Below are 18,714 nucleotides of genomic sequence, written 5' to 3' on the forward strand. Positions count from 1 at the left end.
TTTATAGTGTCATTCAATGAGCCAAAAACTTTGCGGGTGAAACTTCCCCTCTAAACACTTTAATACACTCACCAAATGGCATTCTGAACTAGGACCTGGTCATGAACTTGCATCTGAAACAGAAATTATAAAACTCATGGACTCTCCTAGGTTGTATACAGTCTACAGGAATTAATTCACAAATATGTTGCGCGAACTACACAATGTTAACAAAATAAACATACAAAATATAATTTAGGACAATCATGTTTTTCTCTGTAACTTCTATTTTCAGTCTTCATCAAAGCATTCAGCATCAAACAGATGATCGCTTGCAATATGCTCGCTATCAACACGTCTTTTGAATATATTATACAACAAGGTCTCTTTGAAGATAGCAACTGTCATTCTTCAGAGCAGGTTTGGCCTCGAAGCAAACCACCTCTTCAGAATCCATGTAATCAATGTATCCAACTTATTCTGGTCCAAAAGGAATACAAGCAGGGGAAATCCTCCGACTAGAAAAGATCCAATCCTGCAAGGTATACTGCACTGATATTTACTGACTGCAGGTATGCCACCTCCAAAAAGTTTCTTTAGCACAAGAGGAGGCTTGGAAGAGACATATACAAGATGTACATCAGAATTCATGCAGTCTGAAGAGAACAAAGAATCTGCTATAGTCTGACCACTAACATCACTTTCATAATGGACTTGCAAGAGGTACAGCAAAGCCTTTTACAAATGCATGGTGAAGGTAGTAAATGTGCATTTATCCTTATTTGAACAACTGGCTGAGAACGGCATCCTCTTCCCAAACAGCATAGCAGGAAACCTTTACAGTAATGTTTGGGGAATCTCCGAGGGAAGGAGAGACAAGTTGAGACTATCACCAGGAGCATGATAATAGTTTCAATGTTGTGGGCTTCACTGGCGCATCTCCAAAAGAACCACCTATTGTATCAACCTCTCGAAGATCAGGACAGTTCATTTAGCCCTCAAGTCCTTTTATTCATCAGTCATGGTCAGTTCCATACCTACCCGATGATTAACACTGCAACAATATATAACCTGAACATGAGCTGGAGGGCCAATGGGGAATTTTTCTGGCCCAGTGGGTGCAAGCACAAACTATATGGATCAAGCTCTTCCTCAAAGACTCTTAATTGCAATAGTTTACTTCCCATGGCAGAAAATGTTGAGATCGATCTTTTGAGGAAAGCCACAACTGAGGTCTGAATAGCAAAGCTCTGCATAACATATGTGAAGATGGTTGTCCACAAACAAGACTTATGTGCGTATGAAATCAACTCAAATAAATTTGCACCACAAACCTAGAACAAAAAGGTAAGTCTGTTTTGAGCATGAGGTTTAGGAACTTTCTGTTCGAGGCATGTCAGCTGTAAATCACATGCTTTGCATAAGATCAACATCTAATGTTGGGTCCGGATGTTTGCACTTTGTTTTTCTAGAAGAAGTTTTCTCTAATCACGAGGCAGGGGGCAAGGGACTCCTCCCTTAGGTGAAAGTGCTCATGGCCCTCGACTCCATCTTTAGATTGGTTTTTTTTCATTGGGTTCGGATGCAACTGGTTGCGCTCGGGTTCGACGATGATCCTTCGGTTCTTCTCGGCACTTATTACTTCACACTCAGTATTGTTTCCGATCGCGTTCCCCTTTCTTCGCGGACCGTGATTCCTAAAGACAATTTTGATCGGAGAGCTCATGGTAGACCGTCGGACCTGGCCCCTGGTACGACTCGCAGTCGATGGAACAAACACCTTTCAAGTTCTGTCCTCGGTGCCACGCGAAATACCGACTCACACGAGGTGTGCAACTTGTGTTTGTCACCCGACCACGGAGAAGACCACTGCGACGCGTGCCGAGCTTTCCGCTCCAAAAAGACTCTTTGCGATCATCGGGCCCAACGACGCAACATGCAAAGACAACAAACAGGTTCCATTCCGGACCTTTTCGGACCTCAATCGGACAAGGAGTAAGGTGGCAAGCCCATCGGAGCCGATGAGGAACAGGAAGAGATCTTCAACTCCGAGCACAGCTCCGATGAGGGCGAAGACATCCCGCATGGACAACGTACTGTGAGTACAGTCCCTACCTCGCCGTACCTTCCACTTCTATAGAAGAAAAAGGCCTCGGACCAACCTGTGCCTTCGGGCCCCAATGGGCGCAGAAAACAAACGTCCGAAGCCCCGCCTTCGGGCTCGGCACCGGAGCCCAGTAAAAAGCCTGCCAGCTCTGAAAAGCCCCATGCCAAATCGGGCACTGAGCCAAAAACTCTGGAGCCGAAGAGAAAGTCTGGCACCAAACACCCTCCATCAGCACCAAAACAAAATTCGGATCCGAAAAGACATGCTAAAATCACTTTAAAAGCATGTTTTCCGTGATCCGCTCAACACACCGGTTCCAAAACAAAAAAATTCTGGTTATACACCCAAAGACTGGACATATCACCACTAAGGTGACTTTAAAGAGAGGTGCTACTACAGAAGAGGAATACCACATACCGTTGAAAAAGAGAACTGTCTCGACAAATCATTCCCCTCCTCCTCCTCTTCCTTCACCTTCTTTACCCCAGACTATACCTGTGCCAATTTCACCTGAGCACTCACCACCACACACACCTGACAATCAGGGTGATTGGGATGGGGACAATAATGATGACGATCAGCCTGGAGACTTGTGGAATGACTATAATACTGCTTCTCCCACTGACAACGACCCAGACATATATCCTACCAGGCCCTCTCCACCAGATGATAGTGTAGGATTTGTTGACTTGTTAAGTAGGGCTGCTACTTACCATGGAGTCCCCCCTACATAGAGAGTCCCTTGAAGAGGACTTCCTTTTTGAGACCATCACAATACACAAATGTCTACACACATGTTGCCCATGTTCAAAGGCATGACTAGACATTTTGGCGAGATTTTTAAGGATCCAATTAGAGCACGTATCCTTGCCCCTAGAGTAGATAAAAAAATACAAGCGTGCTCCATCAGATCCAGTCTACATAAAGGGGCAACTACCATTAGATTCATTAGTAGTTGCTAATGCAAGAAAAAGAGCAAACTCCCAGACTACTGGAGACGCACCACCCGCAGACAAAGAGTCTAAACTCCTTTAAGCTTCTGGGAAAAGGATAGCCTCCCAGGCTGTTAACTTCTGGCGTATTTCCAATAAATAGGCATTGCTAGTGCGCTATGATTGTGCACATTGGGATGAGATGGAACAACTCATCCAATTTCTTCCTCAGGAACATAAATCCAAAGCGCAAGACCTGGTTCTTGAGGGACAGTTAATTTCTAATAACCAAATTAGATGCTCCCTGGATGCTGCTGATACATCTGCCAGAGCAGTGAACACTAGTATTGTTTTAAGAAGACACGCCTGGCTGCGCATATCGGGGTTTAAACCGGAAGTTCAGACTTCCATATTTAGCACACCCTTTGACAAGGAACACCTTTTCGGACCGGTGGTAGACACTTCACTGGATAAAATGAAGGATACTGAAGTGGCTAAATGCATGGGAGCCCTTCAGTCTCCACAAGGGCGTGGTTCCTTTCATCACTCCTATCGAGCAGGATATAAAAATGCTTCCTCTGACACTGCATTCACCTATAAGGGCAATAACCAGCCCTCCGGTTCCACTGGTTTCTTTCGAGGCAATTACAGAGGTAATAACGGCAAGGGCAGAGGTAGAGGTACCAATACACATACCTCGCCCTCCAGTACAAAACAGTGACTTGCCCATAGTTCCCCCTTAACACCTGTAGGGGGACAACTGTCACAATTTCTACCAAGGTGGCATTCAAGAACAACTGACAAATGGGTTCTCCAAATTATCCATTCTGGCTACTGTCTGGAGTTCATCAACACTCCTCCAAACATTACCCCAAAGTCCCATAGACTTTCACAAGATCACCTAGACCTTCTCAAACAAGAAGTACAATCCCTGTTACTCAAACAAGCCATAGAGCCCGTACTACCAAAACATCAAGGGTCGGGCGTGTACTCCTTTTACTTTCGAATTCCGAAAAAGGACCGCTCTCTTTGAACCATATTGGATCTCAGAGAACTCAATCTTTACATACAGTCAGACCACTTCCACATGGTAACACTACAACAGATAATTTTCTTTCTACTCTGGATTTAAAAGACTCCTACTTTCATATTCCAATCCATCCGGCTCACCGCAAATTTCTCAGGTTTGTGGTAGCAGGTCAACACTTCCAATTCAGGGTGCTCCCATTCGGAGTCACCACCGCCCCCGGAGTCTTCACAAAATTTCTGGTGGTAGTAGCTGCGCATCTCAGAAGACAAGACATACATGTCTTTCCTTATCTGGACGACTGGCTCATAAAAGCCTGCACATATCTGCAATTTCACAAGTACACTTCAGTAACCATTCAGCTGCTTCAACAGCTAGGGTTCTCAATCAATGTATTAAAATCACATCTTCAGCCAAAGAAAGTTTGGGATTACCTAGGAGCCACTCTAGACACTCAAAAGGTTCTAGCGTATCCCAATGTACCCAGAATTCGAAACATTTCGGCGCTCATTCTAAAATTTCAGCCCACTCAGTCACTTCCAGCTCAAGTATTTATGCAACTGCTGGGAATGATGGCATCTTGCATCATGATCGTTTCCCACGCCAGGTTACACATGCGTCCACTTCAAGAGGGTTTAGCCAGTCAATGGAATCAGTCACAATGTCTATTAACTGATCTAGTGTTGGTAAGCAGCCGTACTCATCGCTCTCTGCAGTGGTGGAATACACAAAACCTGTCAAAAGGGCGGCCATTCATAGACCCGATTCAACAGACTGTGATAACAGCGGACGCATCCTTTACTGGCTGGGGAGCTCACCTTAAACACACGGTGCAAGGGCGGCGGAGCGGACAGCAAAGGTTGCTTACATCAATCATTTGAAACTCATGGCAATCTTTCTAGCGCTCAAAGCCTTTCAAGATCACCTGTCTGGCAAAGATGTACTAGTCCGAACTAACAACATGACAGCTATGTATTACATACAGAAGCAGGGGGAACACACTCTCTACAACTGTCCCACTTGGCCCAAGAGATCTGGAGTTGGGCGATACATCGCAACATTTATCTCCTAGCAGAACATCTCCCAGGAGTCCACAATCAAATTGCGGATCTCCTCAGCAGGCAAAGTTATCAGCTACACGAGTGGGAACTTCACACTCAAGTTTTCCAACCATACTTTCAAGCCTGAGGAGTCCCTCTCATAGACCTGTTCGCAACACCCGAAAACGCAAAATGCCAAAGCATCGCCTCCAGGTATCCACACCCGTTGTCCAAAGGCAATGCTCTATGAATGAACTGGTCAGGGATATTTGCCTATGCTTTTCCGCCTCTCCCACTCATTTCCTCAGTGGTTCGGAAACTCAGGCAAACATCACTCACACTAATACTAGCAGCTATAACATGGTCACGTCAACCCTGATTTACAAACCTGTTGGAACTCTCATTGGTACCACACCAAAAATTACATTTAACTCCGTCTCCTCACACAGAGCCATGGAGAAATCGAACACCCAGATCCCAAACAGCTCAACATTGCGATCTGGCTCCTGAAGTCAGAGTTTGGTTATCTCAACCTTCCACCAGACTGTATGAGCATTATTAGAGAGGCCAGAAAGCCTACCACAAGAGCCTGCTGCACAGCCAAATGGAAGCATTTTGTTATCTATTACAATAACAATCACATCAACCCTCTTGATGCTTCCATACAGAACATTCTGTGCTACCTATTACATTTGCAGCAGTCTGCATTGGCCTATACATCCACCAGACTGCATCTTGCTGCCATAGCAGCTTACCTTCAAAATAGGCAATACTTTTCGCTATTTCGAGTGCCAGTCATCAAAGCATTCATGGAAGGACTAAAAAGGGTAATATAGCCCAGGCCAAGAAGCAATATTATTCGGCCCGCATTGAGCAGGCCAAATACATTTTCGCCATAGTTCAGAGCTTTGCATCCCCCACTGCGCAGTCAAGCTCATTTCTAGCCACAAAGGCCTGGTGCGAAACTCTGTCTGACTTCTTCATGGATAAAATCCGCACTATTCAGGCGGCTTTTACTTCCTGTCTTAGCTCTCTATCAGAACCCGAGCTCTATGCTCCTTCACCCGCTATTCCTAGGCACTCCGTGCATGTTTTTTCTCCAGTGGATTTGCCCAGCACTCTCAGAATTCTGAAGAGCTTGATATCCAGTTCGCCCTCTGATCCCTGTGCGGCCAGATTGTTGGCAGCAGTCGCTGAGATCATTAATCCTGAAGTGAACTCCATCATTAATACCTCCCTTCTTGAGGCACGTGTGCCAGAGGGCTGGAAGCAGGCTAAACTCCTCCTACTTTAAAAAAAGCCTTCCCTTGACCCCCAGATTCCAGGGAATTATCACCCCATTTCCCTTTTGCCCAGTTTAGCCAAACTGTGCGAAAAAGGTGGTGACCAGACAACTTACTGAGTTTGTCGAAGGGTCAGACCTCTTGCACCCAGCCCAGTCAGGGTTTCGGACCTCCCATAGTACCGAGTCCGCATTGGTTGAGGTCTCCGAAGCCATTCGGGAGTGTCTGGATGCTGGCGGAAGAGCGGCTCTAGTCATGCTCGACCTGTCGGCAGCGTTTGATACGGTGCAACACTCACTGCTGCTTTCTCGTCTCGCTGAGATTGGTGTCTCGGGCTCAGCCTGGGGCTGGCTTAGGTCCTTCTTGGAACGGCGGGTGCAACAGGTCTGGCTGCCGCCGGCCTCGTCAGCCCCTCAGTCGGTTGCCACAGGGGTCCTCCATTAGCCCCCTTCTCTTTAACATCTATGTTACTCCTCTGGTCTATTTGGCTGAGAACTTGGGGGCTAAGGTTATTGCCTATGCTGATGACACCCAGCTCCTTTTTACATGGGGAAAGGATGCCAGCTCCGTATCTTTGGCTCAGCACTGCTTGTCTTCTGTCTTTAGGTGGCTTGCTGCCGCTCATCTTCAGTGCAAAGAAGAACAAGTCAGAGATTCCCCTTTACTGTAATTTCCCCCCCAGTTTCAAAGACACGCTCTGGCCTCCAGGGTTCCCCCTACCGACAAGAACCTGGGAATGTAGTTCGAGGAAAATCTATCCTTCTCTACTCGGGTTAAGAAGCTCGCAGGCAATTGCTTTGGACTTCTTAAAACCTTAAGGACATTTCTTCCTCTTCTCCCTAGGCCCGCTAAAGAAACGGTCATCCGTGCTCTGATCCTTTCTCGACTGGATTATGCCAATGCGCTGTATGTGGGCATCCCGGGATATCTATTGCACAAGCTCCAAGTTGTCCAAAATGCGGCAGTTAGGCTTCTCCTTGAAATCCCCACTGGGAGTAGTGTGCGACATCATCTGCACTCATTACATTGGCTTCCCGTGGCAGAACGGGGTCAAGTTCAAATGCCTAGTTTTTGCTCACCGCGCCCTTTATGGGCGAGGCCCCGCCTATCTGCAGAAGCGGTTTTCCTTCAATGTCCCTTTGAGACAACTGCGCTCATCAGCACTTTTGCTAGCACAAGTTTCCCGCTTCATTCGTCACACGCTGGGTTTTAGCTCGCTTGCCGTGATAGCTACTCAGGCATGGAATGCCCTTTCTTTTGCGCTTTGCAATACCCAAGACCCCTTAGCCTTTAAGAAAAAATTGAAAACCTATCTTTTTGTCTAGTGTTAGTCTGCTGACCCCTCTTGGTTCGCGCCGGGACACTCTTCGGAGTAACTGCGCGCGTTATAAAATTAAATAACATAACATTTGAACCCATGCACAAATGTGAACTACAGTTCCTTACTTGGAAAACAGCTTTCCTCATTGCAATCACTTCATTGAGGAGAGTGGGTGAACAACAGGTACTAACCATAGAAGAACCCTTTTTCCAGTTGCATAAAGATAAATAAGTTCTTCGTACCAACCCTAAATTCCTACCTAAAGTTGTATCTGCATTTCACATCAGTCTGTTGAATTACCTGTGTTCTTCCCTCAACCTGACTCTGTTGCGAACAAGCTTTACATACCTTAGATGTCAGAAGAGCTCTTTTGTATTACGCTGAAAGAACAAAATCATTTTGTAAAACCAAAAAACACTTTGTAGCTTTTGCACCACCTCACAAAGGCAATCCTATTTTCAAATCAGGAATTGCTTGGTGGAACTTTAAGTGTATTCAAATTTGTTATCAAAAAGCCAAAAGGACTCTCATAATACCCCCGAGAGCACATTCCAGTCGCAAGTTAGGGGCTAGAATGGCTTTCTTAGGGAATATCCCTATTACTGATGTATGCAAAGCTGCAACATGGTCTACACCACACACATTCACCAAACACTGTTGTGTAGATGTGTTAGCAAGACAACAAGCTAATGTGGGCCAAGCAGTACTTAAAACATTATTTCAGACAACTCCAACAGTTACAGGATAACCACCGCTTCGGGGAGACTGCTATATAGTCTATGCAATGCATGTGATCTAGAGCTCACATGCCTCGAATGGAAAATGCTACTTACCCGGTATGCATCTGTTCTTGGGATGTAGAGCTGTAGAATCTCATGCGCCCACCCACCTCCCCGGGTACCTGTAACTGCTGTAGTTTTCGGTTTTACTAAACATACTTGCGCATGGAATTCTATATTCTTTACTACTACTCCATTCTCTCACCCTCTGCGGAAAACGATCTGAAGATGGAGTCGATGGCCATGCGCACTATCACGTAAGAGAGGAGTCCCCTACCTCGTGATTAGAGAGAACTTCTTCCAGGAAAACAAAGTGCAAACATCCGGACCCAACACTAGATGACGATCTTATGCAAAGCATGAGATTCTACAGCTTTACATGCCAAGAACAGATGCATACTGGGTAAGTATCATTTTTCCTTACTTTTTTTCCAGACAGATGTGATAACAGCAGTCCTTTTCAAGCTAAGATCAACTATCCTGACCAAAAGAATGGTCTTAGCAATGGCGGATCTCCTCCAAAATTCAGAAACACCTTGCCCGAGACTGCCATGAAAGAGAGGTCTTCTCTCCAGTCTCCAAGGCAAGATCTTCTACCACAGCCTTTAAATCTTGAGCGTGGGTGCTTGTCTCTGACTGTCTGGAGTCACTTAGGGAGGTGAAGCCTCTATTCATCATATGTCTTCAGCTGGAAGTGATTCTGCCTGTCGTGTTACAGAAATCCAACAGGTCCACCACACCATAATAGACTGTGTTTATATCCCTTCCACTTGCAAAATGGGTACAACAAAGATCATTGCTATGATCTTGAAGGATCGAGTGAAGCCAACTGTAAATGATCAAAACACATCCTTTGAACAGACCTATAGTGTTCAGCCTGCTTAGCGTGATATGGGCATCTGCTGTTGGCTCAATAATATTTACCCATGGTTGTCGAGCTTAAAGCCAGGAAGATACAAATGTGGTGTTTTAATCCAAAACGAAATGTATGTTTCTGCTTGCTCTTTGACCCCCTCCTCTTTATGCCACCTTCACATGCCATAGTGGGATTCAAATGGTCACCTTGCGAAGAAAGCTGTAATATTTTCTGGTAGTTTGAGTATGACTTTGACACTTTTATTGTGTGAAAACGCAGCAGGAACCACTCTGTCCTGTTGAAGTAGTTCAATAATAAGGGTAACCACAGCTTTAAGTGAGATGAAAAGTGTTAATGATTGCAAAATGGGTGTGGATTAAAAAGTGTAACTAGGAATCCTTTCCAAGAGGAGTGGCCTATACTAAAAATCTATGGCTTAAAACATTTAAACTAAAATTGTCCACTTCACATTGCATGCCACCGACCAGGATTTTGGTGCCTTACTGTCATTTTTCAGTTATTGCATCCAGACATATAACACAATAACGAACGTGTAGCTAAATCAAAGTCTATTTGTAGTGTCTGATAAATGGGTAACAGTGATTTTGTTGTGAAGAATTGGAATTGAAAATGTCTACATTCTGCAATTCAGACTAAAATTGCTAAGGTCAGTAGAAGGGTGTAGAACGGTGCCTGTCACTCAACCACCTTCCCTTCGCACCATCTTCCTCTACAGTCTCTCGCCATGTTAAATACAGCCTTTTTCTCCACCATATCTTTCTGAAATCCTATTTTTGGTTATCTAACAACTCATCTCCTTCCTTTTCAGTGCCCTCTATTCACTATCTCCTGTATTTACTTCTTTGTATCTCCTTCAGTTCATTCCCTCACACGCACAGCCACTCTCCTGTAATCAGTGCATTTTCTTTTACTGTAGTCTTGTCAAAATATCGACAGCTCTGGACCTCCTTTATATACTTTCACATAGAATCACAATTACAATTGTCGCCCTTCCCTATTGCTTTTTGTGCTCTGCAGAGAGGCCAGGGATTGGATAAACATATGTTCTGGACACTATTATGCCCCCCTGACAGGCACCTTTAGAAACTTCTACTGCCTTCATCTCAACTTCAGAGGTCTCAGTTGTGGCCAATCATAAACCCATATCCACAAGTGAACTCACTCGTGACACCTAGATGTGACTATATGCTGTATGAAAAAAATACAGAACCCGCACATTCTGGAAAAAGCAAATTCTCTTGGGGAATGTAAAATGTGTAATGTTCACAAGCTACTTCACTGACCTGGATTACCTTAACTGTTTTTACAGACAAATCAATTGGTGTTTCTTGCTGTAAAGCTAGGGATGTGAATAAAGGGCCTGTTGGGGACTCATTTCAAGGTCCGGGTTTAATTGCTGCCAGGTCTGGGCCCCACTTAAAACCCTGATCGTAAGAACTGGCCCAGGGCCATATAAGGGCTCTAAAATATCCTGAACGTAGTGGTAAGTTCCAGGCTATTTGGCTTGGTCCAACTTATTGCGTGTTGGTAATCGTAAATATGCGCCAGGATACCCTCCCGGGTGAGTTGTGTGCTATACAATTACACATAACTTAACTTGGAGTAATACACCTCTAGTCTTACTGCAAGTTAATGTGATTTTTGGTAGATGTGTAAAAGTCATGGAATGCATCTCCATATCCTCTTTTTAAGCCTGACATCTCTTCTTCGAGAAGCAGTTCTCCTCAATAACTGGGAAATTAGGGCACATGTTATTTTGTATTGAGACACTTGGTGGATGACAAACGCCTTAATCTCTGTAATTAGAAAGCAAACTCCGTACTCAAACACATACGTATCAAATATATTTTGGAGAGTTTGCTTTACAGTTCATTTCCTTGATCATAGCCTAATAGTGACAAAATGACCATAACATCTTAATACTTGTGTTTGCAGGTTCTTGTTACAATCTACGCTGATTATATCGCACCCTTGTTTGATAAATTCATCCCACTGCCGGAGGGAGAGCTCAAGGAAGAGATTGAAACCATGGCAAGAAGCATTGACTTTCCTTTGACTAAAGTATATGTTGTAGAAGGTAAAAACTTTCAATTGAAAAGTGAATGGTTTTATTCATATATATAACTAGAAATCATTATGCATTGTAACTTTTACTCATTTGTAACTAGAAGGGCTGTTTTTGCGAACCCACCTCATTTTTAAATATGTCCCAGGATGCATTAAGTTATTGGTTTATGTGGCATGGTAGTTTGGATGTTTTTGCATTGGAAGCATGCATTAATTAGATGGTCTTTGATCAAGCTTCCACTTAAGCCCCACCAAAATAGGGGTCGGGATATGAAAATGCTGTGTGCCAAAAGGACCATATCAGTTTCCGAACACTTCACTAATAAAAGAAGAATGTTGAAGAACAATTCAAGCAAAACATTTGGTCTCTCTATAAGAATTACAGAAATAATTGTATGATCGATTATATATCCAATGTGGAATAATAAGTCAGTAGATTAAGAAAGCCGGACTTGAAAAATGATGTGTATAAAGGTATGGTAGGTAGCCTTGCAAATGTGTTCTTCAGTGAACTTTATATTGCACAATAGACTCCTCTCTACCTGCACCTTCCACCTTTTTGTCCCTTACACGATAAAGCCTTTATTTCCACCCTCTGATTTTCAGACCATCGTTCAAGGTGCCTTTCTGTCAAGGCTTGTTCCGTGGTAAGGTCATTCTGGCAGGTCTTCTAGCTTACTCATCCTCTCCCATAAAATGTTCCCTCCAACAGCTTAGGTCCGCTTATCTGTGGAGCAAGGAAATTGTATCGGGTGACTCCTTTTCTTTATTTTTTCACTCTTTACCCCTTCACTTTTGTATCTTCTTCAGACTTTACTGCATTGCTTGTCCCGAGCTAGCCTCCCTACTTGACTGGTAAGTTGCAGACCCTTGGTGGTTTTGAAGAGACCAAAGACATTTCGTACCCTGATATTCCAAAATAGTATCACGTTAGGATCTTTGCTAGGGCCTTCCGTGCAGCTTCACCCTGCCTCAGGAACAGACATTCCAGTGAGATCAGGCTTGCCCAGACCATCCTTCTTTATCGGACATCATTAAATTACCTACGACTGTTTTTTTATTTTACTTTGTAACTTTTTGGGTCTCGCCTGAGACAGCACATGAGCTATCGCTTGCAATATTTTTATTTATTTAAAGGGGGCTAAGAGGCTAGGGGTGGGTGGAGCTCGCGTAGTTGCACTATACGGAATTCCACGTAGCTCCGCGAGAGGGCAGATTTGCTCCACTCGCCCACCCTGGGCCCTGATCGGAAGAGGAGGAGCTATGGACCTGAGAGCAGAGGTGGGGCCATGGACCGAAGCAAAGAGCGGAGCTGTGTGCTGAAGATCTCGGTGCACCTGGGGCTCAGGATGCGGGACTCTGGGTGCCAGAGAGAGAAGCAGGGGGATCCGAAGGCAAGGAGGAGCAGCGCAGCCAGGGGCTGTCAGAGGAGATTTTGGCTGAAATCTATCTAGATTTACTGACCCTAAGAAGTGGAGCTCAGGGGAGCGGTAGAGTCTGGAGCCGAGGATCACAGGGTCCAGGAGCTGGTGCGAAGGATGAAGTGACACACACCAGGGTTCCAAGGGGAGCAGTGGCATCCCTGATGGGGGCTCGGCGTAAGGTGCTGCCACAAGAGCAGCAGGGCTCCGGGAAAAAGTTAACCGACCCCTCCTGCGTGACCCGCTTTGTCTCGATGCTCCTCCCCATCTACCACTGAGTGTGTGCTCTTTTTAATGAGTCTACCTCCTTGTCCTCACTCCTATGTCCATGCCCTTTAACCTCTCACTCTTTCCTGCATACCCTTCTCATGGATACAGATGGTGCCGGCCGGGACGTCTGACTTAGTGCAGCAACGCCCGAGCCACGATCATTATCACCTTGCCTATGCAGTTGAAAATTGCGATCCAATGCTCAGATTTCTTTGGGCATACCCAGACAAGACGCATATGCCGCCGCAGCGTGAGCACCTCGTCTCTGGGTCCAAACCCATCTTTTGCAGGCCGCCAGGCGTGCAGTACATACAATAGAGGGAGTTAACGTATGATTTTCAGTCAGTAGTTGGGCAACAGCATACACATTTGGGAGCAGCAGTCCCTCAGTCTGTCTGCTGCCAGGTTGGTCCCCAAGTCCGCCTGCCACTTCACTGGTGCTCTGGGTTTAATGACTGGAGCCTTGTCCTGCATAGTGGAGTAGGGGGTGTGGATGCATCAAGGATACAGTCCAAGGCCTGCAAAGCTGGGGCTTGTGAGGAAAGAGCTGTGTGCTCCCCTGCATGTGCTGCACAATCAAGAACCAGAAGGTATCTAGTGGTGTGCAGCGGCCTGGCCTTGCAAGTCTCTGAAGGGTAGGAATTTGCCTCCCGGGTATAAGACCCCTTAGTTACCAGGCCCATCCGACGTAGCTGTCGTTGTGCAAGCTGGTCTCTGGCGAGGGCGGCAGAGAGGTATTAGCAGCTGCAAGATCACCTGAGTAGATGCAGATCAATTCCGCCCAATGACTGAGGCATTGCCAGGCCCATGCAGTGCAGTGGAGGGTGTCGACCTCCGCCCACGGACACGCAGGCACGGAGCAGATCACCATGGAACTGAAGGCTGGCATGTGGTAGCATTGTAGTGGTGGGTGCACTGCCGTTTAACTCCACTATGCGGCATAGGCGGAGTTAAACGGCAAGCGTTGTGACAAAAACCAGTTGAACTCGACCAGCAGAGCAGAGTTTACCACCCACCCTTATTCACGACTTACCATTGGTTGTCTTCATAGTCCCTTTCATTGACCTGCTTCTCATTGCTCAGTGTGTATAGGTTTCACTTTCTTCTTCATGTGTTTGTCCCTTCTATGGAGCTTGAACCAAGTGCTGATTAATTGCTTTATTAGTGTCCTCCTGCTGCTCGTGCTCGGACTCCAGTACTTTAAAAAAAAAACCAAAAAAAAATGTTTTGCTTTCCTCTTAATCATTGCTTGTTACTAAAGTCCCTACTAGAATGGCCTGTTACTGAAGTCCTTCTCGGCCTAGCACTACTGTTACCCCTGAGCCTGCATACCTTCAGCCGCTTCACTTCATAGGAATCCTTTAATATGGCAGACTTGTAAACTTTCTGGATAGAAAGTAAAACCGGAATGTTGCTGAACCTTTGGTCAGATTGTTTTTGCTAGTGCTACTTCTAGTAGGGATTCAACTCGTACTCAGAAGTTCTGTATCTCCTCCTAGGATGGGCCATTGCAGTGGGGCTTCTTTGGGACTAACTACCAAATTTGAACCATTTTAGAGTCCAGGTACGAGAGAAGTTTGTGATATTACAGGACACACAAAGGTAAGAATTTCTTCATAAGTATGTGAATTGACACTTCGGAGAAGCATTGACGCGCTGTGTGAGGGTTAGGTTGCAGAACAGAACGTGCAGTGCTGATTTACGTTCTGCTTTTAGGCATATTTCACTTTCAAACTATTTACTTAAATAATAAATGACCGTGTTCTGCCAGCGTGCTTCCTCTAACCAGGCATGTGGGCGAGATATTCGTGAGATTTGTGTTCGCTGCTGCGATTGGTCTTAGAAACCAGAAAATTGTATTAACATATTTATTAATTTAGCATGCCACCAAAGTATCTTGAGAAAGCAGCTTGTAGCCCCTACCTTGTAGGAGCCTTCAGTACAGGCTTCAGGATGACTTTGAAGTAGGTGTGGCATGGGCTTTTGTTTTTATATTGAATAAAGTTAAAGAAATTGTCTTATTTTAAAGGACCTGATTAGGTTAATAACTTTTGGGGAAGCTATTTACCATATTCTATTGTACTATTTGCATTACAAACATCGTATTTTATTGTCTAAATTTATTTGTATTTGTTTTTATTCCCTGAAACATATGAAGTTGAAAAACATATCAAAGTCTTGCCATCTAGCTGAGCAAGCCATGTATTCAAAGATCTGCTTAAAGAGGTGGATACACTTTTGGTGAACCATGAAAGGCATTGCTAACTTTACATTTAATTACTGTTGTGATAAAGAACAGTGTCCCCTTATTTCACTTACCCCGCACCCCAACCTTCACAAAAACACATAGACGAAGCCAAGTAGCTCTTGCATTTGACTTTGTATGTATGTTTTTTTAGCCATGTTGTACAGAAGCTTGATTGGAAGGGGAAACTAGCATTGGCATAGCCAATAGGTCTCGCCTTTGGGACCTTATAAGTGTTTAGCCATGCTACAGTTGCATAACTAAATACTTATAAGGTCCCAAAAGCGAGACCTATTGGCTATGCCAAGCGGCCGCGAAAGTGATCGTGATCAAACATCAAAGCGTCCGTGAAAGTAATCGCGGTCAAGCGCCCGCGCACATGCACTGTAGCTCTAGGCTGGCCTGGTAGCACTTTTTGGAGCCCTCTCAATAAGTCTCGCCAGACCAGCGCATGCGCTGGGTCAGGCGAGACCTAAAAAGCACTGAGCCACAGCCAGCGTTGACTGCATCATGGTGTTTCTTTTATACTTTCAGCCATGTTGCACAGCAGCTTAGCAAGAATCAGCTTTTTCAATGCTTGTTTTTCTTTCTGTCCTAATTCTGACTTTTTACTGGAGATGTATGTTATTTAAATTGTGTTGACATTTTATTGAAGGACGCTGTGCCTCCATAGCTCTTTGTTAGGTAATGATTTTATCAATTTTAAAGTAAATAAATAAACATGAGGGCAGGTCTGTAAAGTGCTGGCTGGGCTTTATTAAGTAAGGAAGATAATTGTTGATTAAAAAAAATAATAATAATGTCAAGATTTGCTCCTGGTTGAATCGAACAGGACATTTATTTTGGTGCAAGTTAACCAGTATGTAACTAGTAAGTCATATTCATTTTAGGTCTCACCTAGACAGCGCATGCACTGTCTCTTCAAGACCTTCTGTTTTTTTTGTTTGTTGTCCTTTTAAGTTTGAAAAAAGGAAAAGGTTAATAAAGAATTCTCACCAACAATTAGACAAACGTGTAGCATATTGCAGAAACAAAATCAGATAATGTTATAATTAATAGCAACATCAGTTGATGTAGAGAAAGTTACGCTAAGTAAACCATCTATAAAGTTGAAGAAAAATCAAAAAAAAGAGGAAATTTGATATAGAAAAAGAAAATATAACGCAAGAAATTCGGCAAATAGTAGAAAAAATATCATTCTATACCTTAAGTACAAAAAGTATGAAAATAAATAAAAAGGTAAATAGACAAGTAGAAGTGTAGCAAATATACAATTAGTATAAATATAGTATCATTTAAATCTTAGTCAAAAGTGAATAAACCAGTAATTCAAGAAGGTTTGGGAACTTCTTCACTTGAAGGTTGTTGTAAATTAAGTCTGTGAGTAGAATGTCAAGAAATGAAGTGGCTAGTGAGTAAATAATATCTCTTTTGAGGGCAAAGTAAGCAGGTGAATGGATGCTCTATCTAGTCTATGATTTTGACATACGTCATACCACCAAGCATGGAAAAAAATATTAGAGGAGTTCTTCTAGTTTTTAGTTATCATCTGGAAAGCAACAGCTATGAATATATCCACAATTCTAATATTGAGTGACCTGCTACTCCAAGCTTCTGATTTGTTATCTAAAATATATTTGTAAAGAAGAGCTGATTAGTTTCCACACTTTTAGCCAAAATTCATGAGGGTGCAGACAGGAGAAAAGAACCTGTTTAAGATCAACGCAAGTGTTATCCCATGACCAGCTTGAAGGTAAAATTGTAGAATTAATTTTGCTTAAAGCAACTGGGCTGCTCGTAAGCCAGTTATAGATATAAAATAAGGTCTGAATTTTAATAGCTGATCTACAGCTTTAACAGTTTTAAGCCATATTTTGCTCCAAAAAGTAGTATACTGTTCCCATTGTAACACAACTTCTATGGGTTATGCATTGAGAGAGTAGAATATGTTTGTGATATTACTTGTATTAAGAAAGTAAGTTTGCGATTGTAAAAGGGGGAAAGCTAAAGCATGCTTTCACTTGCTGGAAGGAAATAAGAGACCTTTTGAAGAAGTTGATGTACCATAGAAAGTGACCTGGAGAAAGACATTTTGTTTTCTAATAGTGGATTTAGAGGCCACTCAATGTTTAGCTTCATTTTCACCTGCATTTGCTTCCTCCTTATTTGTCAGCTGCCATAGGCTTTCTTCCTCTTCATGTGTTTGTCCCTCCCCTGGAACATGGACGCATTACTTGTGTCCCAGCACTGCTTTTTTAGACACAATTTGTTTTTGTTTTTAAGCACTCTACCAGAATGTCTTTTTTCATCTGATTCTATTATGTACTTCTCTCTTTCACATCCTTGTTTTTGCTTGCCCCCATCAAACGTGTTGCTGCTTGCCCCCACCCACCCTTCCTCTCTCCCTAGTCCATGTTGTTGCTTGCAAGTGCGTGTTGTTGCTTGCCCCCACTTGCCCTCCCTAGCGTGTTATTTTTTGCCACCCTAGTCCGTGTTGTTGCCGGCCCCAACCTGCACCCCTAGTTTGTGTTGTTGCCTGCTAGTCCGTGTTGTTACCTTCCCCAACCCACCCCCCCTAGTTTGTGCTGTTGCCTGCTTGTCCGTGTTGTTACATTCCCCAACCCACCCTCCCTAGTCCATGGTGTTGCCTGCCCCAACCCACCCTCCCTAGTCCATGGTGTTGCCTGCCCCAACCCACCCTCCCTAGTCCATGGTGTTGCCTGCCCCAACCCACCCTCCCTAGTCCATGGTGTTGCCTGCCCCAACCCACCCTCCCTAGTCCATGGTGTTGCCTGCCCCAACCCACCCTCCCTAGTCCATGGTGTTGCCTGCCCCAACCCACCCTCCCTAGTCCATGGTGTTGCCTGCCCCAACCCACCCTCCCTAGTCCATGGTGTTGCCTGCCCCAACCCACCCTCCCTAGTCCATGGTGTTGCCTGCCCCAACGCACCCTCCCTAGTCCATGGTGTTGCCTGCCCCAACGCACCCTCCCTAGTCCGAGTTGTTAATTACCCCCAACTGCTCTACCTAGTACACACTGTTGCCTGCCCCCATCCTCCCTCCCAGGTCCGTGTTGTTGCCTGCCCCAACCCACCCTCCCTAGTCCGTATTGTTGCCTGCCCCAACCCACCCTCCCTAGTCTGTGATGTTGCCTGCCTCAACCTACTCTCCCCAGTCTGTGATGTTGCCTGCCCCAACCTACCCTCCCTAGTCCGTGTTGTTGCCTGACCCAACCCACCCTCCCTAGTCCGTGTTGTTGCCTGACCCAACCCACCCTCCCTAGTACATGTTGTTGCCTGCATGTCCGTGGTGTTGCCTGCCACCCCACAGCCTCCCTCCTTAGTCTGATTTGTTAATTGTCCCAAC

At 44.7% G+C, this 18,714-nt stretch overlaps 1 protein-coding gene across 1 annotated transcript in view; it reads left to right on the forward strand.

The window, feature by feature from the left end:
- Positions 1-18,714, forward strand: part of ZMPSTE24 (zinc metallopeptidase STE24) — a 149,244-nt gene that overhangs the window by 86,801 nt on the left and 43,729 nt on the right. The window contains exon 6 of the mRNA XM_085609667.1: positions 11,281-11,422. Coding sequence (XP_085465793.1) covers positions 11,281-11,422 — 142 coding nt within the window. The remainder of the gene's footprint in view (positions 1-11,280; positions 11,423-18,714) is intronic.

This window comes from Triturus cristatus, chromosome 1_2 (assembly GCF_964204655.1).
Source record: "Triturus cristatus chromosome 1_2, aTriCri1.1, whole genome shotgun sequence".
Classification (NCBI taxonomy): domain Eukaryota; kingdom Metazoa; phylum Chordata; class Amphibia; order Caudata; family Salamandridae; genus Triturus; species Triturus cristatus.